This window comes from Rissa tridactyla, chromosome 8 (genome assembly GCF_028500815.1).
Source record: "Rissa tridactyla isolate bRisTri1 chromosome 8, bRisTri1.patW.cur.20221130, whole genome shotgun sequence".
In the NCBI taxonomy this organism is placed as follows: domain Eukaryota; kingdom Metazoa; phylum Chordata; class Aves; order Charadriiformes; family Laridae; genus Rissa; species Rissa tridactyla.
Window position 1 is genome coordinate 50,647,749 of NC_071473.1, and position 26,200 is coordinate 50,673,948.

The 26,200-nt window shown below is 45.8% G+C and overlaps 1 protein-coding gene across 1 annotated transcript; it reads right to left on the reverse strand.

Moving 5' to 3' along the window:
- Positions 1-1,736: 1,736 nt before the first annotated feature.
- C8B (complement C8 beta chain) lies at positions 1,737-24,750 on the reverse strand. The gene is made up of 12 exons (XM_054211501.1): positions 24,506-24,750; positions 22,778-22,931; positions 21,553-21,694; positions 20,393-20,534; positions 16,393-16,525; positions 15,354-15,551; positions 12,950-13,190; positions 10,733-10,861; positions 9,606-9,769; positions 6,972-7,125; positions 5,625-5,693; positions 1,737-4,200 (listed from the first exon to the last, which is right to left on the reverse strand). Exons 1-12 carry the CDS (start codon positions 24,640-24,642, stop codon positions 4,049-4,051), a joined length of 1,815 nt encoding a protein of 604 aa, XP_054067476.1. The 5' UTR covers positions 24,643-24,750; the 3' UTR covers positions 1,737-4,048.
- Positions 24,751-26,200: the final 1,450 nt, after the last annotated feature.

Here is a 26,200-nt window from a genome sequence, read left to right on the forward strand (position 1 = left end):
GCATTTACAATGCCAGTCAAAGAAGCTAATATATCTCATGCTGAAGTGGCCAGCCTGAGAGTTGCGCTAGATGAGATAAGCAGCAAAACTGTACATTTCTTACTTAAATGTAAAGCTTAGAGGGTACCATAAAACACCGCAGTTCTACCCTGGCTTTAATGAATGGATTTTCCCCTCTTGCACACTGACATACATTTGATATAGTTATTTATTCTATATATTTCTTGCGGCATATTTCCCAGGAGACCTTGTTTATCTTGCTCATAAGCACATGATGGATGTATGGTGCTTGGGATAAACGGTATCGCAATCAGATATTTTTATGGATATAGGCAAACTGGGTTATTAACAAAGGAAGGGCAGAGAGGAACCAGTACGCAAAAGAAAATAGCAAATGATTGATGACAATACACCTGAGGTTGCAAGGTGCAGACTCCAGATAACCAGCTAACAGCAGAGTAGATAAGGGCAGCGCTTGAGACAGAGCGGTTTTCTACCTCGGGGTCAATGTCACGGCAACTACCCCAACGCCTGCGTCCCTCCCAGCCTGCGATTTTCGAGCGGGCAAAAAAATTCCCCAGCAGGAGTGGCTCAAAAAATTACTGCCTTCCTTTTTATACGGTGAACCGCAGAGGCGCAGGAAGATACAAAACATTTAATCCTACCCCTAAAAACCTGCAACCAAAGAATCCCCAGATTCTGGAGCGTTTGGGGAGGGACTGGCACTCGTTGGGCTGCTGCATCATGCCCAACACAGCAGACTCTTGGTGCTGCGTTACAAATAACTAAGAAAAAACATTCCTAACGGTAATAATTACTGCCTTCGTCTCCAGTTTTGTTGATTTACAGAAGCAGGGGAGTGTTAAAATAGGATATAAAAGGAAGACAAATCTGCAGGCATAATTTGACCTGAAATCTGGCAGTTGCCTTGGGTGCTCACTGGGCTCTTCAGCCATCAAGGTAGAAGAACCAGGAGTTGGAAATCTGGGGACCGCTAACACCTCTGCAGGGACTCGCTGGGTCGCTTTCAACAAAATCTCTCCCTCTAGGAGAGAACTTGGGGAGGAACAACTATATTCACCTGATAGCAGGAGAAACAGGAGCATGGTAAAGTAATTTAGCAATACTGTGATGACCACAGAGTTTGCAAGTCCCCAGTTACAGCCTAGACTCTGTCCCACCTTCAGAGATAAACATAAAGTGTCTACATGACGTGAAAAGAAAGGGAAAAAACGAATCCAGGCTGGAAATCAGCCTGATTTACCCGCTCCTCATGGAGGTATTAGGGACTGCAAGAGTTGATTTTGTCCTGGGAAAGCTGCATGTGGCAATTAAAACTTACCTGAAATACTCTTTTGGGAGCGTCCTAAGCCATGTTGACTAGATCCCGCACACATCACAGCAGCGATGTCTTCAAGCAGGGAGGTGTAGAAAACACGGCTTCTCCATGTTTATTGAGTTTCTTTTTTTCACCAGCAAACTGCTGGTGAAAATATAATACGGGGTGTAGTAAAACCCATTGCGACAAGTGTCTTAACCGGAGAAATGGGCTAGAGCAGCGCAAGCAGCGCTGAACGTGCACGCATTGTGCCCACAGCTTTCCCAAGTTTCCATACATGGGTTATTAATCTAAACTCACGCAGAAAGTGGAAGTTAGAGACACCAGTTAAAGATAACACCAAAATTTAATGCATACCAAAATGAGACAATAAAAGCTTCAGCAGAGTATTTTTTATAACCCTCCATGTCATAATAAATCATTAGTTGGTTGAATCAAAGCATAAAATCACAAGGACAAGAAAATATTCTGTCCTTTATGGGAGGCTTCTAAGCCTAGAGGGTCAATATTCAACCACTACTGAAATCATACTTCAGTTAGACTACCCTGCTTGAAGACTGTCAGCTCGCTTCCTCTCTTCCTACAAAAAAACCCCCAAATATCCAAGCCCAGGCACTGCGACTTCAAAAAATCTGGGCTTTTCTCAACTGGGAACAACAGTCCAAATTCAGGTTGCTACACTTGGCTCTGCTTGCCGTAGCAGTGGATGGACACACCATGGCTACGTGTCAGAGCGCTTCCTCCATCCTGATGGTTGGGAAAGGCGGTCAAATTTGCAAAAGCCACTCAACTCATCTGAGAAGGTTCCTTAATCAGATTACATCGATGCTTCTCGAGAAGGGCAGGCAACCGCACTGCAGTATGTGTCCTCACAGGCATCCACGAACCATGATCACGTCCTCTGCTGCACAGCTTCTACAGCGTCTCTTTAAAAAGCTTTGAAGAATATCATACTCACATAAGCAGTGACCTCTTTGACCATGACCCTAAATGAGCCTCTTGGCAAATTTCTATCACACAAAAGATACCACAGTTACACAGCGGATAACGGAAATGTTTTGGGTTGGCAGCTCAATTATGAAGCCCCTAATGAATACAGAGCACTCTTCTTTTACATATGCAATGTGCTCTTCCTTTCTTAAAGCTGTCACAGAAACCTTGTCAATAAGTGTGGAGGCGGCACGAGGGCTACAACTAAATGCACGTTCCATTGTTCAGATGTCAGAGAGCCTGAGTTGTTCTTACAAGAATTACACTTAGACAACGTCAGTCTGAAAGGAGAGAAACTGGTGATACCAACCCATCATCACCAGCATTGCTAAAAACCCTTGGAAGAATGTTTGACCTTGCAGATGTAAAAGACTCGCAACACTTATGAACAACTTTGCTCTGGTGGAATTGTTTTCCTGGAGCAAAGCTACTGCTGTTTATTTTACAGCACGTAAAACGTCTCCCCGACAAATGTCTTTGCAAAAATCATTAACCACCAACGGTGCTGTAGGAGGCACGTCCCTGGAACAAGCCAAGCCCAGGTCAGTCATGAAACGGTGCACAATATTACAATATTACAAGTTCCTCATTTGTTTGACCTGGATTGTGATGCAGGGCTCCAGGGACGATATGAAGGGCAAACCACTCACTTTGCTTTGGCTCTTTTCATAGCAAACTCTCTCCATCTCGGATGTCCTAACCTGAGTGGACTAGCAGTGCAGCCAGTCCACTAGCTTTCCATACCGGCTTTCATGGGATCAGACAGCTGAACCAGAGCCTGTCTGGGACAGAGGCAACTACTAAGGCCAGAAGACTTCAGGGGACGTGCAAAGACGTGACAGCCCCTCGTCAGGGTGCAGAAGGTCCAGCCTCTCCTGCAAGTGCAGCCATCTCTCCTGCCTTCCAATATCTCCAAGCAGCTGCTTTCCAACTCCCCATCCCAGTAGCATCCCTCTGTCCTTCCCTCCCCCTTCCCAAGGAACCGGAGCACCGGTGTATCTGAGCGTAGCGGGGTGAATCCAGTACTCTCAGGGTATCTATTCTACAGGAGGAAGCTCATCACTGCGGTAGGAGTACAACCGCTCTACAGTCTAACAATGCTTTGGTGTCACCAGACTGTTCTTCACAATTTGGTTTTCACTCCTTCAAGACAATTTCTAACACAACAGACAATTTAAGTTAAATACAATAAATTGGGAAACTGGAGTAGTGAGGCACAGCGGCTTTAAATGTCACATTAGATACTGTTGTGCTCATTGAGATTTAGACTTTAATATGCTGTATTTTTCTCCACATGACACAGCTGTCTTCACAGAACCTGCATATTAGCGCGCATTCTGGTGCACCTAAGATCAAACAGGCTTTTCTTATCTCAAAGGAACTTTCAAAAACAAGACAGGGAAATTTAAAATCATGCAGCTACCAAACAGGGCAGGAGATAAAGCACGTCTCAGTTAGACCATTGCAATGAAGGCAGAGAAAAGTCAAAATCTTAAGAACAGTAAGCACATTCAATCCCATGGGACAACTGCGAAGCATGTCCAAAAGGCGTGATTCATAACACACCCCCAGCTCCCAATGTCTTCTGAAATGTTCCCGCTTCAATTCACTTGGATGAGACCCATCGGTGAGGCCAACTCAGTAAGCCAGCCAGGTGACATCTTCCCACTCCGTTTGCAAACTGCTCATCAGTTTTGTGTAAGCTGCTAACGATTCCCTCTAGCAAGGAACCGTCTCAGCATCTGGCCCTGAGCATGATGAACCACCGTTTTGCGGGGCAGGGTTGTTGCACTGTCGTCTCCTTGTTCGTTGACCCCCTGAGCATGGCGACCAGCTGGCCCAGCAACCCCAGTTTCCATTAATAGCAGCATCTGGAAAACCAACAACACCGAAGCCAGAAAGGACTGTCAGATTAAAGCAGCTCTTTCCGTGGGAAGACCTGTCAGCTTCCACGAATCGTATTTAAATACAAACAGCTCTGCCCTGTCCGCACCACTAAGAACACACTCGAGTCATTAACAAAGAGTGATTGTTTTAAAGATGTTAATTCTCCGTTCGGAATTTCTGGTGTTTGTTCAAACTACACTTTATGCAGAAAGGTCAAGGAAAAAAAAAAAGAAATCCATTAGCTTTATATTTGCTTGTGGGGTGTTTCTCTCTCTCTGACATAGTCTAAGGCCAGGTAAGAAAAAGAGCAACTAAACTCCTGTCAGCCACGTTTTGAGGTGCTAGGGGAAATGTTGGCATGTTCTTCTTCAATGAACAACAGCTTGAATATTCAGCTCTCTATCCACTGCTTTTCCTATTACACTGTTTCTTCTGGACCCTGAGCACGTGAGTGACATAAACTCAAAACCCTGAGACTCGCGGAGCTGAACACGGAGGCAATACATAAAAGGAGGAAAGGGGAGTGAGAAAGGAAGTTACACGCTGACAACTGGATGGATGTGAGTCTTTGGGAGGGCCGGATGCGATTACGCGTGTGGTAAGCAGACTGGAACAAGGTGTAAGTGACTCCACGGATTAAGGCTCCCTGGGCTTCCTTAGAAACACGTACAAAACCGACCCTCCGCTTGGCGAAATCTTGGTTTAAAAATGCATTTCAGCCTGGCTTAGTTAGGACACAGTCATGCAGAATGAGAACTAGATAAAAGACTGTAAACAAAGCGCAATGATAAACGCAGTGCGTCAAACTGTGGGATGGTGCCAGACCTCTGGGTGCCTGAGATCTGGTATTGTTTAGCATCGAAATTAATGAGCTGGAAGAAGTAAACAAAATGATTAAATTCACGGATCACCCTAAACTAGAAGGAGTTAAGAGCATCAGCCAGGAGACAGCAGCGATCCAAAGTGACCAAGAAGCACTAGTAAATGCTTCAAAACAACGTAATAAGATTTTAAGATTAAAATGCATGGTAGTATATCTGGGGGAAAGCCGTTTGCAACATACTGGCTGTATCAAAGGGAAAAACTTAGGGAACAGAGCCGCTGGAGGACACCTGAGGCCTGTCATGGATTGTAAAATTAGGTAGTTCATATTTTGATATCATTGCAAGGTGCATTTATGCAGCTTTGAACTGCAAAAGTAAAGCCACCTCCTTGTGAGTGCACAGAAATTCAGAAGAGGGCAGGCAAAGTGCATCCGTCCCTTTGCAGGACCCTAATCCCTTCTGCACTGGGCCGGGCAGAGTGGGGACAGCCAGCGCTGGGCGTCACTCCCCATCCATCATCTGCCATCCCCGGACACTCCGAAATCCTGTTGGGACCGTCTCCTCAGACTTGGGGTCCCTCTTACCTTTCCTCTTGCTGATCTCGCAGGCAGTGCCCCTGTAGCCAAGGGGACACAGGCATTTACACTCAGACCCTGAAAGCAAGCAGAGAAGGTGGGATTAGAGACTTCAAGTCACATTTCCCCGCGGACACCCGTTTCTTCTCAGCGCTTCATCTTCTGTGAGGGAGGGACAGCGGGTGAAATGATATCAGCGTTTTTCTCCGATGGTGAAAGTATGAAATAGCAATAAAGCAGGGGGGCTGTGACTACCCCGCCGCCCCTTTCGCCTCCCCCAGCCATTTGCTCCTGCCGCGGCACGGCGCCTTGACCCCAGCCACGCCAGTGCAGAAATTCGGCAACCCAAGGTACCACCAGTCCCCCTGCTCCCCTCCAAGAAAGGTATCTTGGTTGAGCAGGGAGGGAGGAAACTGCAGCCTCAGGAATGAGCACCCGAGACCGGAGCATCCCAGCTTGGCTTTGTGGCAAAGGAAAAGTCCACGTAACCCCACGCCGGCTGCCCGGTGAGCATCCCATGGCACGACCCCGCAGGAGAGCTCCCACTTTGGAAAATAACAGTCATTTAAAAGCTCTTGTGGAGAAATTCCTAAATGAAACGCTAACCTGAGTCAGCACCTAAAAAGTTATTTAAACAAGAGCAATCACGAGACGAATCCTTTAAGTGCTACAATCAACTAGCTGGTACCTGAAGCGCTGGTTTCGGCATTAGATACATTTAGATGATAACGATTCTCATCAGGACTTCTGCAGATGCAGATTGGAATTATGCACTCGACAAAATGGTCCCTTTGTTAGAAGCTCTCATCACATCATATACCTCTGTTTAGGCAGTGCGGCTTTTCATTCAATTTGATTATTTTTCCCCTTCATTTTTAAATCACAGCCTGCTTACAAAGGAGGACAGCTTCTATTAGAAATGGGGGGAGGTGGTGGCGATAACTGTGCTTGGCACTTATACGGTGCTTTTCATCTTCAAAACACTTTTTACAAACACTAATTAATGCTGAGACAGTAGTCAGTTCTCTAGGAGGATGGAAGTAATCTTAAAAGCAAAGGAGGGGACTTAAAGATGTCAAGGGTTTTTTTTTAATGCATAATTGAGACGGAACAAATTCCTCCACAAAACTGACGCAGATGCTCACTCCCATTAATGGGGCTCATCCCTTGACTTTGCTGTCTTTACTCACCGGTGGCACTCTACAAGTAGACCAACTTTAAAAAAAAATATTTAATCACCTGAAAGAGAAATGACAGAAGAAACTAAAGAGGAGATTACTCGCCGCGCTTCCTCGCTCCCCACAAATTCCCAGATCATTTCTTAGAGGGTAAAGAAGAGATGCAAAATCCCTCTACCTTGCAGAAAGGGGATGCCGTTGCCGTGGCACGGAGCACAGCGACAAGAACTGGTCTCCATCTGGAACTCATCGAGAGCCCGTCGCAGATTTTCCTTTATTGTGATTGCATTAGCAAAGTCAGTTGGAGTCACCAGCTGATAGAGCGGCTCTGCCTACAGGGAGGGAAGAAACCGCATTTGTTTCCAAGTTCGGGATGGTGCGAGCGTCGCAGGGCTCGGTGGGAGCACAGCTGGAGAGGGAAATGAAGACCTTGTGGCACGGGCTCCAGGTTTCCCATTAGTGTTTCCTTAAACCTCATGAACAACAAGGGAGCGATGTCAGGACTACTTACAGGGATCCTCTCCCTGCTTTACAACACCAAAGAAAATGCATAATAAAATACAACAGCCGTACCGTTAGCTGGCAAAGGGGCAAAGTTCCACAGAAGTTTCGTTAAATCCTTTCTCATCCATTTTCCAAATTTTGACATTTTTAGACCAGATTTGCTCAAACTTACCTTTCCTGAGTGCGCTCTCACTCTGATTTAAAAAGGGGCCCCCCCCCAAAAAAAAAACCCCACCCACAAAAATCTCCTTCGTTCCTCGTACAGCCACACAGCGCAGCCACAGGCATTCACATCCGCACCTTCACCTTAACCACTTCTGCACTTCAAGGCTGACCTCTCTCCTTATGAAACCAAGGTAAGGGTTTCCACTGCCTTCAGAAGGGGGAGGACTGTGACCTTCACCCGCAGGTGGGGTCGGTGGGAGAAGATAAGGGGGTGCACAGCACGGTGAACGGGCAGTAGGGGCCAAGGAGACTTGGACTCGCTCATTTATTTTTTTTCCTGAGAGCAAGAGAAAGTTAAAGAGTGGTTTCAACATTGCCAGTCACCCGTTAACGCCATCGGGATGACATTGGCACGTGTCACCAGAGGATCCATCCCAAATTCCCGTCCTTGCTATAGAGATGCCTGCCGCATAGGCCACGGCAACGCAGTAAGCATGAAAGATCACCCTACTGCTATCACGGGCTCAAGCTACAAGAAATAGAAGAATGTTTCAATAAAAAATGCTCATTTCCTGCCGCTGTACATTCACTCTTCATCAATTATCTGTGATCCATACTTTGCTTTTTGAATTCAGATCATACAAATGAGGAAATACACTAAGAGTGACCTGCCAAGTCCCTTCAGCAGATGATTTATGAACTGATTTGCTTTAGTTTTCCCTAACTAAGCATTCCTGGGCTGACATTTAGTCACACTCTGCCGGTACTTTTGATCTCCAAGCCCCACGGGGATATTGGTATGGAAATGAAGGATTATAGATACCAAATCTGCATTACAGCCGTCGGAGGTTTTTCACTGGGCAGCCGGGTCACTGATGCCAGGCAAGACAAAGAAACGCCGCCATTTCTTGTGGGAGAGTTTTCTGCCCATGGGATCCAGCACGGGAGGTTGCATTGATGTTGTCTCCTGCCCAGAGACCTCCCAGAGCATTTCTGGAAGGTCTGTCCACACCAGGGGCTTGGGAACGTCACCTCCGCTGCAGCAAGCGCCGGACAGGCACTGGCTGTATTTCCAAATTACCCATTTTTGCTTTGATTCGTATTTTTTAGAATTCCCCTCTTTTTTTTTTTTTTCTTTTGAAGTGAAAAGTCAGAATTATCGATGAGAAGCAAACACCTTTTACAAATATAAATATTTTGGCCTAAAATTAAATTTTACACTGAAAACCAATTACACAATAATAAAATCATTGTATGTACTTCCAAATTACCAATTTTTGCTCTGCTTCTTATTTTTTAAATTCCCCTCTTTTTCTTTTTGAAGTGAAAAGTCAGAATTTTCGATGAGAAGCAAAAACCTTTTACAAATATATTTTTGCCTGAAATTAAATTTGACAACCGAAGACAACTACACAATAATAAAATTAACTTCCACCGCTACCAGTCCAAACTCCTGGTTAAAAGGATGTTCTCTTGCACCTTCGTACTATTCACTCAGAGTGAACTTATTTTGACGTTAAAAATGATGAGGCAGAATTGCTACATACTTCTGCTCGCTTTTTACTTTTACAGCGCCTAGCATTTCTAAAACTCTTCCGGATCAAAAAACCTTGACTCTTCAAAACCTAACTCATATTTTTAAGGCTTAGCTCTGCTGCACAAACACCCAGGCATATACGGTGAACTACTTGACCTTCTGAACCAGAGAGAATTGGTGCTAAATAGACACCGGTGCTCACAGAAGACAGGAGAAATTTCAGGGGGAAAAAAGTCCTTAAAAAAATATATGCTGCCAGATACCTTTTTGATACGTGATACATCGGTAGAACAGAAAGTGGAGAGTCTGACCTGCTTGGCAGGCAGCAAGCGACCACATCTGCACAGCCAAGTTAGGAGGATTAAAGCTGTCGAATTCATGCCAGCCCAACCACAGCACCCTTCCTAACGCACCGCACCGCACCTTTGATTTTCCGAATACCCAGTCTTTGAGAAACCACCTTGCAAAATACAGGTCTATCACTGGCCCTAGAAATTTCCCTTTTTTTTTTTTTTTTTTTTTTTCTTTTAAATCCCGTTTATTTAAACACTGAGTTCTCCAAGGCGCCCGGCTAAGTGAGGCTGAAGGAAGCGATGGCTACAGTACCTTTAGCTTTATGATTTCGGGGTTGTACTGTACAGCGTCCCCCCACTCCTGCATGAGCGCAGCCGTCGGCAGGTCTTTGTAAGCCAACGTGGTAATGTGTTCGCTCGCTCCGCCACGAACAAGGGCGATGAAATCTTCCACGTACTGTTTTTTGGCGGTGCTGTCTGCAAAAACGCATTCAGAAAGCGGCCAGCTCTGCTCAGGTATGTCTTTGTGGATTGCAGACGAGACACAAGCTCACAGCAAAACCCCCCCGTGTATGACCCATCCCACTGAGAGGAGAAAGGAAAAAGGCCACAATGTTTCACACCAGAATCATAGAAATCACAGAAGGGTTTGGGTTGGAAAGGACCTTAAGGATCATCTAGTTCCAACCCCCCTGCCCTGGGCAGGGACACCTCCCACCCGCCCAGGCTGCTCCAAAGCCCCGTCCAACCTGGCCTTGAACCCCTCCAGGGATGGGGCAGCCACAGCTTCTCTGGGCAACCTGGGCCAGGGGCTCACTGCCCTCAGAGGGAAAAATTTCCTCCTAATAAAGGAAACCTGTGCCCCTGCTGCTCTCTTGCACCAATACCCCCATCCTACTCTCCTGCACCCTGTATCTTTCCCCATAAATTTCCTCCCTATGGTTATAAGCTCACAGGTCCTTCCATAGCCCGATGCTCCTCACCACCATGAATATTACCTGTTCTCCTTCGCTGATCTTCAGGTCCACCCTCCTCCCACTGCAGCAGCTCCAGCTTCCCATGTGTCCCCTGAGGCTCCCACATCACCATTACCTCCCTGCTTTCCCCATTTGGCTTTTTTCGGGTGCAAAAACCAGCTCTGCTGAGAGGTGGGTGGACTGGTAACATAGCACCAGCCAGGCGGGTAATGGCTGATCAGCCCCTGCTTTTCCCTGGGACACTGAGTCGATATTTCTTCTCTACCCAGCAAAGAAAACCTTGCAAAAAAACCCCAAATTTTGAGACACCTCCACCTCTGTTAAGCTTGGCTGGGGTTAGGCAGCAGACTCAAGAGCGGCTGTGAAGGCGTGGAGAAATCTTTCAGGCAGGCAAGATCAAAAAAATCTTCTTTTCACTACGACAAAGGCTAGAAATGAAATGGCAGAAGTGTTTCATGCTTACCTCCAATCTCTTTTAAAAGGGATTTACAGCCAGCTACAGTTATTCCAAGATTCAGATAGACAGCACGAATATTTCCACCAATGCTAAAGCCATGCTGTGCACATTTCTGGACATCGCTCAGAGAAAAACCTTAAATACACACCAAAAAAAAGTAGCATTTTAATACAACTGCTCAATGTTTTATGTCCATATACACAGAAAACGTGAGTTGATAAATATTTTTCCTTCGGGAAAAAAAGAAGATGAGATGAAGAAGCCTTTTTTTTTTTTTTTACATTTAACAGAACCATCTGAAATGAAACGAAATCTCTACATTTTACAGAACTCTGAAACCAAGAGCAAATGCAAGGTAAATGCTGGAAGAGGCTTTCAATGACCAGCTCTGCTGTACTGGGTTATGCAGAGCTGTCAATGGGTGGGAGACTGGTCTGTGACTTAACACCAAACATCTTGGATGACCAACCACCCATCTCCATCATCAGGAGAGGGGCTTTTTAAGAGTAACAGGTGAAGTGGCTTTTCCTCCCTTTGCTAGCTCACATCTCCAACTCTTTGCTGCCAGAAGAGCCTTAATTGTTTCATGGAAGTTTCTCCATGAAGCTCTACTATAACTTTTTTCCTGGCATATAAGAATTTGCCCTAAAAACCTGTAAACCCATCATATCTTCTTCCCCAAAGTCCTCCGCCAAACTCCTTGCTGTCCCGACACTCATTTAAGCAGTTATCATGGTGAAACGCCAGATAGAACATCCAAGTATCTCTTTTTCTGCTTTTTTGTCGTAATCCCCCACTGTTCCCCGTTACTTGAGCTCACAACGCAAGTATCACTGTACAGCTGTCCTGTTCTTACGGCTCTCCTCATACATCCAATATTGGCTGGCCAGTTTCTAGATCAGGAAAGAGGATGCAGCGAGTTTTGGGTTGACGCAGGATGGTCCCTATAAATGCTCATAGTCCATATGCACCCGAAGGCAGGAACCACTATTTTATGACATAAGGACGTACAGCACAATCCAGATCTCTCTCCTGCCACACGACTTTCCCACAGAAGGTATCAAATCATGACCCACAGACACATCTGGCGTATCGGATCATGTGTGAAAGCAGTGGAAGTACCAACCAAGGTGACACAGCATGTGATACTGGATCTGCAAAAGACGACTTGATTTCCAGCACAGACAATAGAAACACGATGACGGATTTGAAGGGACAAACCTGAATTCTCAGACTGGACTTACCAAACCCCGGTGAGAACTTACAGCCCAGCTCAGCACTGGGGAGCGTGTGAAAATGCCAGTACTACTGCAGGATCCTGACCTCAGTCAGCAGATGCCGTCAGGTAGCACTTTGATGCAAAAAAATAATACCCCTCAGCGCAAACAAACGTGGCCTGTGGCGGGCCCAGACCAACGGCTGAGAAATTGGGCGGTGCTAATGTTTTGAATATCTGAAATCCGAACCTAAATTCTGTCCCTCCGGGCTGTACCTGACTACAGGATAAGCGATTTCCTAGGCAGCAGAAGAGCAAACGGCCTGAGTGTCACACACGGCAGCGTCCACTAAATGCTTTCGCAAATAGACAGCGAAGGCAGTTACTCACTCCCATGCCAATGAATAAATAAGAGAGTGCAGCTATTGATTAATGTCACACGGCTGGCTCTATCCTACACAACAATCATCATTTCTCGCAAAAAAAGAAGCCAGAGTCAAAGAGCAAGAGCAATGTCAGGCACAAGAGTCACCCAGCAAATTATTTACTGTTTCCTACATGCTGGAAAAGCTCTTGAGGCTAAAGGTGTTTCAAAACTGTCATTTGAAAGGCAATGGAAAAAGAACTCAGGTGAAGGTTTTCAAAGCTAACAAAAGCGTTAAGCTACACGATTCTCATTCATCTCAACATCTTGTCGGCCTCCAAAACGTATCGTCTAAGAGACTTGCTACAGGGCCCTTTTTATGAACTGGCAGCACCCACAGCTTGAGAGCTAGATGAAGCCCCCGATGCTGAACACGCTTTGAAAACCGGGCTCTTTATTCACTGCCATAAAGCGCTCCTACTCCCATATTTCCTGCAGGCTTCCTTTGAGACGCCGCCGATTCCTCCTTCCACCATCTCTCGTTTCTGGCCTCAGACCTGAACCATCACTGGGTGCCCGCAGAGGGGTTTGCCCACCAAAAAGCTGGCCCCGAAGCTTTTTCACAACCATCAGATGCGCGTACCTGCCTTTTGGAGCTCGTCGTTGTTCACGACCAAAGTATACTCGTAGATGCCACCGACGGTAGCCTCCGTGATGTAATGGGTGCCGTAGTCTCTGTAGAGCTCTCGGTACTCCCCGTAGCTGTACTCCGACGGGAGCTGATGGAGTCTCTGCAGGAACTCGTAATGCAGCATCAGCGCTCGGGGCTTCAGTTTATAAATGGCAACAGCCAGCTCAGAACGGGCGTGAATAAATTTGCTGGACTACACGAAATGCGGAAACACGAGAGAATCCAGAAGTGAGGGATGTCGTTCGTGTGACAATCTGTAGTTATTTGCCATCAAACAATTAACACTGGTCAGGAGTTGTCAAGTTAACAGTTTGCAACTGGAAATCTTTTAACTTAACAAAACCAAAACTTTTAGTATTAGCTTCTGAAAATCAGGATTCTGACCGGTATTACAGAGAGAAAAGAAGGAGGAAGAGGGAGAGACACCCATTACAGGTTAGGTGGTGCCTCAGGCCACGACTGGGACATGGGGACAGCCAGGCTTCAGGCTCTGCTCTGACAGACACGGGATGCACGGACACAAGCAGCATCCCAAGAGACCGCTCCACCCCTAATGGTGTCAACCAGCCTCTGCCTTTCACCGCCTCTCTCCTGAAAAATGTTAACATCTGAAATCATGATGATATGTGAAACGGTAACTCCTTGTCTGATTGAAATTCATATTTATATTCCGCAGAAGATGCCATTACAAAAATTCAAAGGAAGAAGAAAACACAAACACTCACACACACACACGTGTATTTGTATGTCTCTGCATAGATACGTGTACGTGGGTATATATTATATCTCCCCTTCCTGGCATAAAAGTCTGGAACAGAAGAGGCCTTTTGTCATGTCCAAAGGATTTAGTGTCCAGTTGTTGGAGCCAGCAGGACAAGCACATCAAGGGGGGCTCAATATAGACCTCTGTAGCTTAATAAAGCCACGAGTTAGTATTGGGTTTCTTTACGGCTATCTATTGCAAATGCTTCTCATATACCTCTGATCTTGTCAGGGGAAATGCCTCTTTGCAGGAAGCAAATGCAAGTTTAATAGCAACAAGGAATACTCAGCTGTTCCTGGGCGCACTTTATACTGAGGGGAGACACATAGATCGGTGATGCTGTTAAACCACTGACACGAGCTAGGTTTGTTTGCAGCAATAACAGATGAAAAAAAGAAATCAAATGATGGCGCGCACTACCTCAGACTGAATCCCATAAAGCAGTCCTAAGAGTTCTAGATTAAAGCATCTCCAGCCAGCTTAAAGTGTGCGTCACACCACAGCCGTGACCAAACCTCCGCCGACGAGACTGGAAGTGACTGTGCCGTCCGTATTTTGTGGCGTGTGTCCCCCGATCTGGTGAATGATGTACTCGGCAGACAGACCATACCAGCCGAAGTAAAGTGGCGTGTGTTAGTCTATAATTAAACCCACAGAAGGGCTGCTAGCAGTCTTCGTTCTATGTTATTGTCAAGGCTGTCCTGCAGTTGAACAGATTGGCTTCGCTGTTTGCATTATCATTTACCGAAGTGACAGCTCCTGCCTGGCTGAGCCCACCTAAGAGAGGGATGGCCCTTCACGTGTGAGATGACGTTCCGCAGTGTTCGCATGCGCCGTAGCCACCCACACGGCAGACAGGTTTCTGGACTGTGTGTACAGGTGCGGAAATTTCTGGAACTGCAGAAAATTGTATTTGCCCTTCTTTCACCCCAGATTTCTCGATTAGTCACTGAAACTCACCCGCAGGGCAGAGGGAACTCTGGGCTCCTGGCTTCATTAGCTAAACCCCCATTCTACCCGTGCAGACTCCCTTGGAGGAATCAATGTGTTGGTTGCACAAATTCACCCCCCACCTGCCAGACTGTTTGGGCATCAGCGGTAAGAACTTCTTTAACAGCTGGCAGGGCAAGGTGCACAGCGTCCCATGGCTGGGGTGCAGCATGGAGCACCTGCTAAGAGCATCACTGGTACATCTCCTAGTAGCGAGTTCACCATATGGAGGGGAGGCCTCTTGAACCTGCTCCTTAGTTTCATTTTTTACAAAACGACTTCGCTAGAAACATCCAAATGTGGATGCCCAGCATGGCACAGGACAGACTGCACTCAATCATGGCTAATTTCAGAGGTTAGGCAGTCCAGTTCCTGGCTGACAGGGGAATGGAAAAACTCCTGGGTGCCGTAAACGCAAACGAAGGCGTTGTGGCCTCAGTAAACACTTGACCAATACAAACTGCAAAATCCAATCGGGAGGAAAGATTTCATTTATCCTAGTCTGGGCTGTTGACTTGATGATGGGGATCAAACCGATACACACACACACACACACACACACAGAAAAAGCATTAGCAGAGAATTAAGTGGAGCAGTGCTTACAGTTGAAGAAAATTTTTTCATCCTTTGAATGAACTTCTTGAACCTGTTGTCGTTTGAATTGTAACCCAGTTCAAACAGTTTTGGTATTTTTATACCAAAGCTGAAGCTAGACTGCGAAGCTTTTGCCTTCAGGACGTTGCTTTCATAATTTGAGTAGGAGTCATATTCAGTCATTGTAAATTCATATTTGCCTTTGGTCTAAACAGAAAGCAAAAACAACACGTTTAATTTCCTGCATAGTGATTGTATACCTGAAGCATGGGGAAGGAATACAGATACAAATATACTTATGAATTAATGCTTGCACTTTGAAGATGAAAAGCCTTGTATAATTGCAAAGGACTATTATTATTAACACTGGTACTTCAAGAATACTTGACTTAGAGTGGCAGGAAAGCTACTATCTCCTCCATACCGCAAGGACCTCAGGCTTTTACTTAATACGTCAATCTTATGCAAAGAAGGTGAAATCTTAAATAGAGGCATCAATTAAAGTATGAATTCTAAGAGGAAAAGGTTTCCTAATGGGCAACACTCAAAAATACCACGCTATGTCATCAAGAGCATGAAGGTCAAATATATAATATTTGAAATAGAGCCTTGATGCGCCACAGAAATGAGCCAGGTGCCTTCGCTTTCGCACAAAGCCCACGGTGCGCTGTTACAGCTTTCCCAGCCTGGCTCTCAAGGCACTCTACAATTCCGTCTAAAATCAACCTCCCTGTGCCCAGTGGGTGGCTTTTGGGCCCTCCTGCACAAATGGCAACCGGGAAGGTTAAGCTCAGTTTTTGCAATGACAAGGTGCAAGGGAACATTGCCATCTATTCCAGTACACGGATATTACAAGAGGACTGTCCAACTTCATATAGCGCACGGGGCGTGACGACGTTCTAGAAGTAGGGCTAAATTCAATCTCAACCCGCTTGATCTCATGAGTTTTCTAATTCTTGATAAAATTATTTCGTAATGAAACTTTATCGATATTACTCTCTAAATTTATTGGAAGATATGTTTATTTGCAGATGAACCTGACACGTACCTCTGGCGTATAGCTCTCTACATTGTATGGCTTTCTGAATCTTGTGTCCAGGATATAATGGGGAGAACATCCCCCAGCATAGTACCTGTGATCAAGAACTAATCCTTCCAAGTTGTTTGTGAAGATATTTAACCTGTACGTGAAGCATAACAACAAAATATTATCATCGATTTAGGTGTAAACATCAAATGACTTGGCTGTGAAAGGCAAAAGACTTTTTGTTTGGCTGAGGGCTCTTCGTTTTGAGGCCTTCTTCATTTTGAAACCCCAAACGAAAGTTTTGCCTCTTTCACTGTCCGATCAACCCATTTGTTCCAGAAAAAACTAAATGACTAACAAGAAAATGAAAGACAGAGACAAATTTTGACACTTCAATGAATACAGTAATTTCAGAAGGGCAATTTTCATCACCCAGCTAGGAAGGAGACCCCACCAGCACTGGCAGCTTCTGTAGCCCTTACCGGAACTCTTTGGGAAGAGCAGAATAAACTGGACCAGCCACACCTCCATCCCACCAGTTTGCTCACCCCGATCATCCCCAGATGCCGGCAGCATCCAGCAGGATCTTCAAAGACTGGTTTGCCAACCCACATCATCAGTCCATAGTCATTTTTAATTCACATTACTCTGTTCTGGTTTATCAGTCATAATCTTTGCTGGGTTGGCCAAGGATCAACGAGCGGTCAGTCGATGAGAGTGAAAATTGTCAGGGAACAAGATCTAGATACTCAAGCAAATGTCCACCTACTCCTTGAAGTCACTGGGAAGTTTTCCTTTGATTTTAGCGGATGATGGACAGTAGTCTTAACCTGTCTGCGCTGAGAAAGGATGTCACACTGCAGTCTTTTTAGATGGGGTGATTAAACCGGGCTGATGGGATCTGTTGCAGTAAAAGCTTTTCTGTTGCTCATTGGCAGGACACCCTTACGGCACACAGCTGAGGACATGGCACTCACCTCCACAAACTCATGCTCAAATAGTAACAAGAGTTGTTAGATAAAACTTTGCTAAAAAAAAGACAATAATTGCTCATAGTCCATGTCGTGTCCCTATTAGTGTTCCAGGCCTCTGTTAGATCTGCCTCTCCTTATTTTGGGGAGAGAGGCTTGCATGATAATGACTTTGAAGCTGTAAAATATTAACTCTAATTTTAGCACAATCTGAAAAGAAGGGAAGTCCACTAAAAGCAAATTACTGAGCAATTGTAGCTTCAAAGAGATGAGAAGCGTGTTCCTATAATTGTCCAACATTATTTTTAATTTTGATTAAACTCAGAAGTACAAAGCATTAGCAATGACATGTGCAGCAGCCATATCTCCAGAGAATAAGGAGGAAATTATAATTTTTCCTCACAATATGATTTTTTGCTTTTCCTTTTTTTTTTTTTTATGCAAAAAGCATTTTCTTCCCTGCAGATTGAGAAAAGACTCTTTTCACACAATCCAATCTTGCAGACAGTTGCCACAGTTTTAGCCAGTAAAAGCTGGATCAAGTCAGATGTGGATTTGAATCCCCAAAAAGTTGGGGCTTGGTAACATACAGGTTAATCCTACCCTGCTCACACAAGGACAAAAATTCCACTTTCTCTCACTGATGGAAAAGAAATCCAAGAAATTTTGACACCCCTTCCAATTCATACGCTGTGCAAAAATACAAATCCACAGCCAGGTTCAGAGTTTAGGCAATCCAAGTGTGGTGGTGCAACGTTCCCCCCCCACCTAAGGCCACTCAGCGCTTGGCTCGATTTCCCCCCACCTGGGCCACATAATAACCCAACATAAGACAGTAAAGAAGGCAAAGGACAACGGACCAGAATGTTATGGCAACCCCATAACACCTGGACCACATGGCAACCTGGGCCACAAAACAACCCAACATAAAATAGGAAAGAATGCGAAAGACAACGGAGCAGAATGTTATGGCAACCCCTTAGTGCACCTGGTTCCCGCGTCCCCTAGTGCTTGGAAACAGTCGAAAATCGATCACCGCCTGGATCGTTGCCTAAGGAGGAAGGGGGGTTGCTACCAGAACCTCAAGATCTAGCAAGTTCTGCATTTGCACAACTGGTGGAATGTACCAGAATATCCCATTGTCCGACTTGGGCCAGAGTGCAAAAGTACCTGATGAAAGTCCATTATTTCAGACCCTATAAATAGCGACTCTAGTGAGACCTTTTGAGTTCTCCTGGATCGCAGCGGGCTGTGACCGGCATCTCCCCTGAGTTGGGATGAGGCAAATACCTCAAGGGTTAGAGGGCCAGGGTGAGTCAACCTTCTTGAGTCTCAATTATTGCCCGTTGAGGAATGCTGATGCATTGGCAGTATTCACTCTAAACTTACAAGGGAAATTTTAATTATAGACTAGTCTCTCTTTCATCCACCTCTCTATCTATCTATGCGTTTGTGATACACACATTAGCTTTTGCAAGTGTGGGTGTATATATATTGTACCGGATCCAAATATTTTCCGTCTGTTAGTCTGTGTGTATGTGTTCACAGAATCATAGAATTGCCCAGGTTGGAAGGGACTGTTCAGATCATCGAGTCCAACCATCAACCTAACTCTGACGAAAACCATCACTAAACCACATCTGTAAGCACTATGTCTACCCGTCTTTTAAAAACCTCCAGGGATGGGGACTCCGCCACTTCCCTGGGCAGCCTGTTCCAATGTTTGATAACCCTTTCAGTGCAAAAATTTTTCCTAATATCCAATCTAAACCTCCTCTGGCACAACTTGAGACCGCTTCCTCTTGTCCCATCGCCTGTTACATGGGAGAAGAGACCGACCCCCACCTCTCTACACCCTCCTTTCAGGGAGCTGTAGAGAGCGAGAAGGTCTCCCCTCAGCCTCCCTTTCTCCAGGCTGAACACCCCCAGCTCCCTCAGCTGCTCCTCACAAGACTTGTGCTCCAGACCCCTCACCAGCTCCGTTGCCCTTCTCTGGACCCCCTCCAGCACCTCAATGTCTTTGTTGTGGCGAGTGGCCCAAAACTGGACATAGTGCTTGAGGTGGGGCCTCCGTATTGATTCAGGAGAAGGGGCACCTGTCGGTTCACTGGAGTCGCCTGCTGCAAAGGGACCTTGGTCCTCGTAGAGAAAGACTCGGGTGGTGCGTGTGTACAACTCCTCGAGTGCTGTGTGTTTATATGTTTTGGTATTTATACAAACACAGTGATTTAGGACACCTTACAGTTAAGTTAGTGCGAATCTTGTTATTTTCGAATCTGTAATCAAGTCGCTGTTCAATTATTTTGTTAAATCGACGGGTAAATCCTTAAATTGGTTAATGATTAAGTGCTGCTAAAATTTAACCTCTTGATTTACCTCAACCTATTAATAAATTTTGAGTTGCTGCTGAATCAAAACCACGTCAAATATTTCCATCCACGACACCAAGATGCTGATTTAAGTCACTCTTTATAGAATGGTATGACAATGTTCGGATTTTAATGAACCTTCCTTTGTTTTTATTTCAAAAGCAGGGTTTGAAGTAGTTTCTTGGTTCCTAAAGGCTAGGTCCTTCCTGCTCCCCACAGACTGAACTAGGCCTGAGTCTAGCTCTACTTACATCTGTGCAAGATAACTGAATTACCGAAACTCTCCCAGCCGTTAACTTAAGGGCAAATACCTGTAGATATTAGAGAAATATTTGGTGCGGACATTCCCCTCTTCACCCACCAGGTTTTGGCAAGACAAAGAGCGCGCACAGGCTCTTGCACGACACATTTGAGAGCTGAGCTGATGACCTCCACAGGGTGCACAAGTACTCCTGGGGACAGCTGGGACTTTAACTCACCTCATCTCTCTCCGAAAGACTCATGGAGTCCATCAGGATTTTCCCATCAGGCTTTGGACCAGGACCCCAAAGGCTGTTGGATCCCAACTCCTGGATACCGCAGATGCTACAGCTTTTCTCCGTTCAATGTTTATGTCTGAAGCCACATAAGATCATTCCTATCCTTAAGTAAGGAAACATCTCGTGAAGGTCGCTGACTTACCCTTTTGCCAGATTCTCTATTCCCCAGTATTCCTCCATCTTCTGGTCACATTTTTTAAACACTTTTTTGCAGTTTTTTTCGTCTGACTGGTCCCCACAGTCATCATCCCCATTACAAAGCAGCCTCCGTGCAATGCATCTCCCTAGGATGCAAGCCAAAAATTACTTAATAAACCGACGTCTTATCATGCTAACTGGTAATATTGCAAAAGCACAGTGCCTGACTCGGAGTCTAGAAACAAAAGAAAAGACTCCTGCGGCGAATGGTTCAAAACTAGCTGGAAAATATTTCCTCTCTATCTGCATGGAAAACGTCAGATTTTTAATCACCAAACTCCATTTGCTCAGTTTTGCTCAAAACTTTCAAAATCTTAAAATTCCTTGTTCAACCTAGGAAAAAAAAACGCAAAAGAAATCCCTCACTAAAAGTGTAAAAAGCGATGGAGTTTTTCTGTTGCTAAAATTTTTTAGTTTTGAGAAAACAAACATGCTGCAAACTGTTCAGCAGATCTCGTGTGTGGTATTATTTTTTTCCCCACCTTCCCATGTCCATAATAATCCCTGAATTCTTGTTTTTCAGTCTCACCAAAACACTATCCCAGGGAACAGAGATGAGAGTCGCTCTCCTTTGCCCCATCCCCTCTGCCCCAGCGCCCTGCTCCCTGCGCACCATCCTCTCTGCCACCAGGGCGCAGATGCAAAGCAGAGGCTGATGAGATTTTGGATACAGCTAATTGCTGCCTTGCTTCCCCACACTGCTTACAGTGCTCCCGACTAATTAGTCATTGATAAGGATGGAGGGAAACGCCATGAGGACCACCATCATAACCTGCTGTGCTCTTGGGCATGTGTCAAGGATGCCCAATGCATGTTCTCCTCATGCTGTCAGATCCACTTGTCCTTACAAATTTTACTGATAATTTTACTGATAACCGGGTTTTAATTTCCTATTTGGAGATTTTAAAGACACGCTTTAGACTGACAGACGTTGGCCAATCAACTCAAAATCACTGGTGCAAACGCAACACAGGCATGGATGGACCCGGGTCAACTCCTGACATCTCTTTAGCCCAGCAAACCCTTGTAGGAGCAGAAAGCTCAGCATGGTGGTGTCAGAGATGGCACCTGAGCTCCACCACTTCTCACTCTGTAAGTCCTTACCTGTAACAGCACACACAAACCCATCACATCTAACTCTATTCCTGCAAGGATTATTTGTAACGCAGTCTTCGGTTTCTTTGTCAGAGTAATCACATGGATCTCCATTGAACTGAGAAGGTTGTTCCAGGCGGGCAAATCTGTACTGTGATGAAATAAAAAATATTGACTCAAGTGTACAGAAATTGTGAATTTCACGCTTGCCTAGTTAAAAAACAAACTTTGTGTCGGGGAGATCTGATCTGAGACTACTGTCATATAAAAAAAAAAAAAGTGTCATCAAAGAAGCGTGATGCTGGTAACGTGCCCCATTTCAAAGGTTTCTGATCTGCGACAGGTTTAATTTTACTAAGGAAGGATTGAGGATTGGAAGGGATGAAGGAAAGTTTGCTTTTCTTTGACAGTTTGTTTAAATGAGCCTGACAGGGTAGTGTGGGCATTTGCAAGAGTAAGGAAGGATTCAGTTACATCTCCTCTCTTTCAATTAACGCTGGTAACGACATCCCTTGTTATTTTCTGTCAGTGTATTTACTTGGCCCTCTGTATCATTAGGGATTTTTTTCCGCCCACAACACTGCTGTGAAGCAGTCAATTACTCCGTCCAATATGTTAGCCCTCCTTTTCTTCCCAGCTTTTAAGATTAACTCTTTGATATGAAGCTTCACTCTTCCCAGCTCCCATCACTGGTTATTCCCGCGTAAGGCTGGGAACGGCTTCTCCAACTCGTTAGCAGAGGTCCCTCTAGCAACAGGGATTTTGCTCTTCACGCTACTGGGATCATTACTTCCGTTTGATGGGGCTTCTCGGGTAGAAAATGCTCGTTGGCAGACAAGAAAAAGCATCTTAATCCTGAGAGGCACTGAGTGTCTCCAGGTCCCACAGGGGACCATTAGTAAGGATGGTGTTTCCCGCTGAAGCTGGAAGAGGAGGACTGCGATGGGAGAGAAAGTCCCTGCAAAGCCTGGGCTTCCTGCCTGTGTTTTCACCAAGTCTGGGCTTACACCTTCTCAGGACAGCGAAGCAGCCTGGAAACCACTGGATTTACTGGGGGTGAAGAGCTGAAGAACTAAAAGCCACCTGAAAGCAAAAGCATGCAGCCTCACCTGTACAGGGCTTTCCTCAGCAGCTCCCCGCTGTTTGCCAAACCCCACGGATAAAAAAGACAAGGCTTGGAGGAGGTCCTGCCTCCTGGTTTCTCAAACTTCATGCCTAGACCACAAACACTCACCCTTTTCTTTTGACAGGGATCGCATTTGCTCCATGAGGACCAGGCGGAGAGCTCGCAGTCACGGGGCTGTGGCAGGGTGCTCACTGACCGGGCCCACCTGCGGTTGGCCACGCTCTTGTTGGAGCTGCTGAGGTTAAGGGTCTCCTCTTCACCGCTGCATTCAACAACAGAAAAGCTTCATCATGTGAAACCACCCAGTTGCGAGGACAGAGCAACTTGGCCTATAACCGTGTAAAACTACACACCAAAGAGAACTAACGCTTGTTAGACCTCACCAAAGCTACCACGTGACCTCTAGGTCTCAGTAGTCATTTCATACTGGCATTAATTCTGTATGAAACCTGACGCGCTCTTCAATGACCAAGAGTAGACCCAGTCCTCTACACCACCACCATGAGAGCAAGTCTGCAGAGCACTCAGGAGGGGTGACCGCAGGACACGCGTTTCATCTAGCCAGCATGGGAAACTCAACCCGTGTCCCACCAACCCGGGCTTCATCTCAAGCTGAGCAAGCCCTCCCAAATAACCTGGCCAAGTGGTCAGCAGTAAAATCTGCACCATCAGTTGCTGCCCTTGCCCCATCGCTCCCTGCTGCTTGCTGTACGGGCGGCACTTTGGTACCTCGCTGCCGTACACGATGAACAGATACAAGGTCGGACACTTCCATGACAAACACCAGCTGCAATGCTAAGGACTGGCGTGCACTCAGCATTTTTGGAAACCAGGTTTAAGTGTCTCCCTTTGCCTTTTTTTCCTCAAGCTGCCTAAACCCATTAGTTTTAGACTCTATTCTTGGTTCACAATAGAGAGTCATTAACCCATTAATCCCATTCATCCCAGTAGTGAACCTGAACCCCAAGTACGAGCCTTTACTCTTCACCCCAGCCCCTCTCTTGCCCCTTCATGTGCTGACTGTCTCCAAGGTTTCCACGATGCCACAGCTAAAATGCTGCCCGTTCTTTTGGCGGATTCAGTATTTCTGATTAAATCCTCATCCCAGACAAATGCTTCCTTGTTGCACCTAATCTAAGTGGGAAGCTGTAGTAAAATGTTGACAATTAGTTTCTTTTCATACCCACTTTGACAAGTAAACTACCACAGTAGCGTTCCCAATTCTTCCACCGAGACAAGGAATAGCATCAGCTGAAGCTTTAAGTATGATTTAGTGCCTGGCAAGGGGTTCCCATTACTGGGTATTAAAAATCACATGGAATAAAGGAATTACAAAAACTCATCAGCTCACTGAGGCATGAAATCGGAGCTCAAAGTTCAGAGAACAGTGGAAAAATATAGTTAGATTGGAAAGATTACAGTCACTGATTGACCGCAGTCCTCTGAAAGAGCAGTATCTGTTAAGCTAGCAGAGAAAGGAACAACTCTCAGCCAGATTCTTGCCATTTAACGTACTCAAAGGGAACAAAAGCCCGTCTCTCCAGCACACTGCCAGGCAGCTAGCACGGGAGGAGGCTGCACGTTGCAAATAGCACATTACAACATGACCGTGCCAATTTGTCATCTCAGATTTATCAAACGGGATTATTTTTCTAAAGGCAGACACGTTGCACTATGTTAACTTCAAAACAATGTCTTGCGCTATTCATTAGAAATACAGAAAGCGCTCCAGACAGCAATTACGTGCCATCCGACGTGAAAGCAGAGAGTCTGGGCTGATTTTCACTCTTTATCGTATCAGCCCATGGTGACACGGCCTGGGAAACATTCACTCACCCAAAGCCATGGACGGTCAGGATGCCGAGCGCGGCATAAAGCAGCAACAGTTTGACGGGGTCCGGAGCAAACGCGGTGCATGCTCTGCTCATCGCTCCAAGGTTCCATCGGAGATTCGAAACCGCCACCGCTCCCATTCCGTCTGCCGGGGGCGGCAGGGGCGGGGGGGACGTTGAAAATGGTTCAAGTAGAAAATGATAAATTACCAGGTCGTTTTTCCACACTGTAAACAGCAGATGACCTGGCACCTGGCAGATTCACAAGGTAAACGTTGCATTTGTTAGTACACGGGTTTCTGGAGGCAAGTAGGAAGGAAGCAAAGATCTGTCCAGAAGCAATTTATGCTTTCATTTGTAATGCTCCTTTCAAGGGACGGGGGAAAATGAATATTTCAACAAATGAAACATACTCCAGTCTTGGCAAGAGGGAAGCGATAAGAAAACTAAAGTCGGCTTTCTAGGAATAGAGCAGACCTCAAAATCATTTATTTACTCCTGCTTTTCATGTCTGCCTTCCAGAGGAAGGCCCGGTGTGAGCGGTTATTCTGACTGCTCGGGGAAAGCCTCCATCCCCGAGCGCCCTTTGCTGCCCCTCAGCGGGGCTCGGGCTGCGGGGGAAGGACAAGAGCCCCCGGCCCTGGCTGGGCCCGTCCGTATACGTCCTCTGCTCCACGTACCCAAAGTCTTGAGCCCATGGAAGCAAGACCTGTCCTAAAATTAAACATCTTGGTGTTTTCTAGCTACTACATCGAGTCATTCTCTCTTAAGTGGTCCGAACAGGGGCAGAGAACTTACCAAGGGCTGATTCCCATCAGGTCAGTTGGGCTTTCAAAGGCAGATCAGGATCTTCAAAACCTTGCAGAGTTTTTCTTCGGTTGCCTCTGGAGTCAGCGTCCACGTCCCACCGCTTCTCACTTCAGGTACAGTTCTTTTTGGTTCCTGAGGCGCAGCAGTCTTTCCCTTCCCCTTCCTAATTAGCCTTAACCTACAATGAGTGTCTTTGAGGGAGAAAAGTTCTCTGAATCTGTGTCTCCCTGTACAAAACGAGGAATACCGTTGTGTTTTTCCACCCTTCCACTTGCCGGACAAGCAGAGGTTCCTTGCACTGTGTGCAACCATGACTTCTAACAGCATGGCTTCTCACCCTGGGCTAAACCCGAGTGCTTCGAGGATACAGAGAATAAATACATTTTAATTGGCTTATTATGGGAATGATGGATGCTATACAGAAAATGAATCATATTCACTAATACAAAACAAAGCTGACAACCTCAGCATCATTACCTGGCCGAGTGCTATACCGCTTAATGTGTCACAGTTACCTCACAAGTGACATTATTCTGCCTGCAGAGCCACGTCTCTGCAAAACAAGCTACTTGCTGCTGCATCTTTCTAGTTTGGCAGCTTGATGATAACAACTCAACACAGAGAAGCACATAAACCGAGTCCTTTTAGGAATCTGCTCCGAATGAAAAGATTGTGTTTCAGGCAGCCTGTTTTTTAGCCCAACGTTCCCGAACAGGCAGGCAGTGATTAACTGCCCTTTCACCTCCAGACATGGAGGACAAACTGTTAGGAGAGACGGCTTAGGCTGCCCAAAGCTTTTTTTTTGGCTTTTTTTTTTTTTTGCTTTACGTTTTTGTTTCAAATGACTTTGCCCCAGCCTAAAACCCACGATGCGCCTACGCGATACAGC

What these genes read in the sequence shown, in the direction of transcription:
- C8B (XM_054211501.1), bottom strand. Translation starts at nt 24,642, where the DNA reads ATGGGAGCGGTGGCGGTTTCGAATCTCCGATGGAACCTTGGAGCGATG. An exon ending in ATCCCTGTCAAAAGAAAAGG is followed by an intron (nt 21,695 to 22,777) that starts GTGAGTGTTTGT and finishes ATTTCATCACAG; the next exon opens with TACAGATTTGCCCGCCTGGA. An exon ending in TAGAGAGCTATACGCCAGAG is followed by an intron (nt 15,552 to 16,392) that starts GTACGTGTCAGG and finishes CTTTCTGTTTAG; the next exon opens with ACCAAAGGCAAATATGAATT.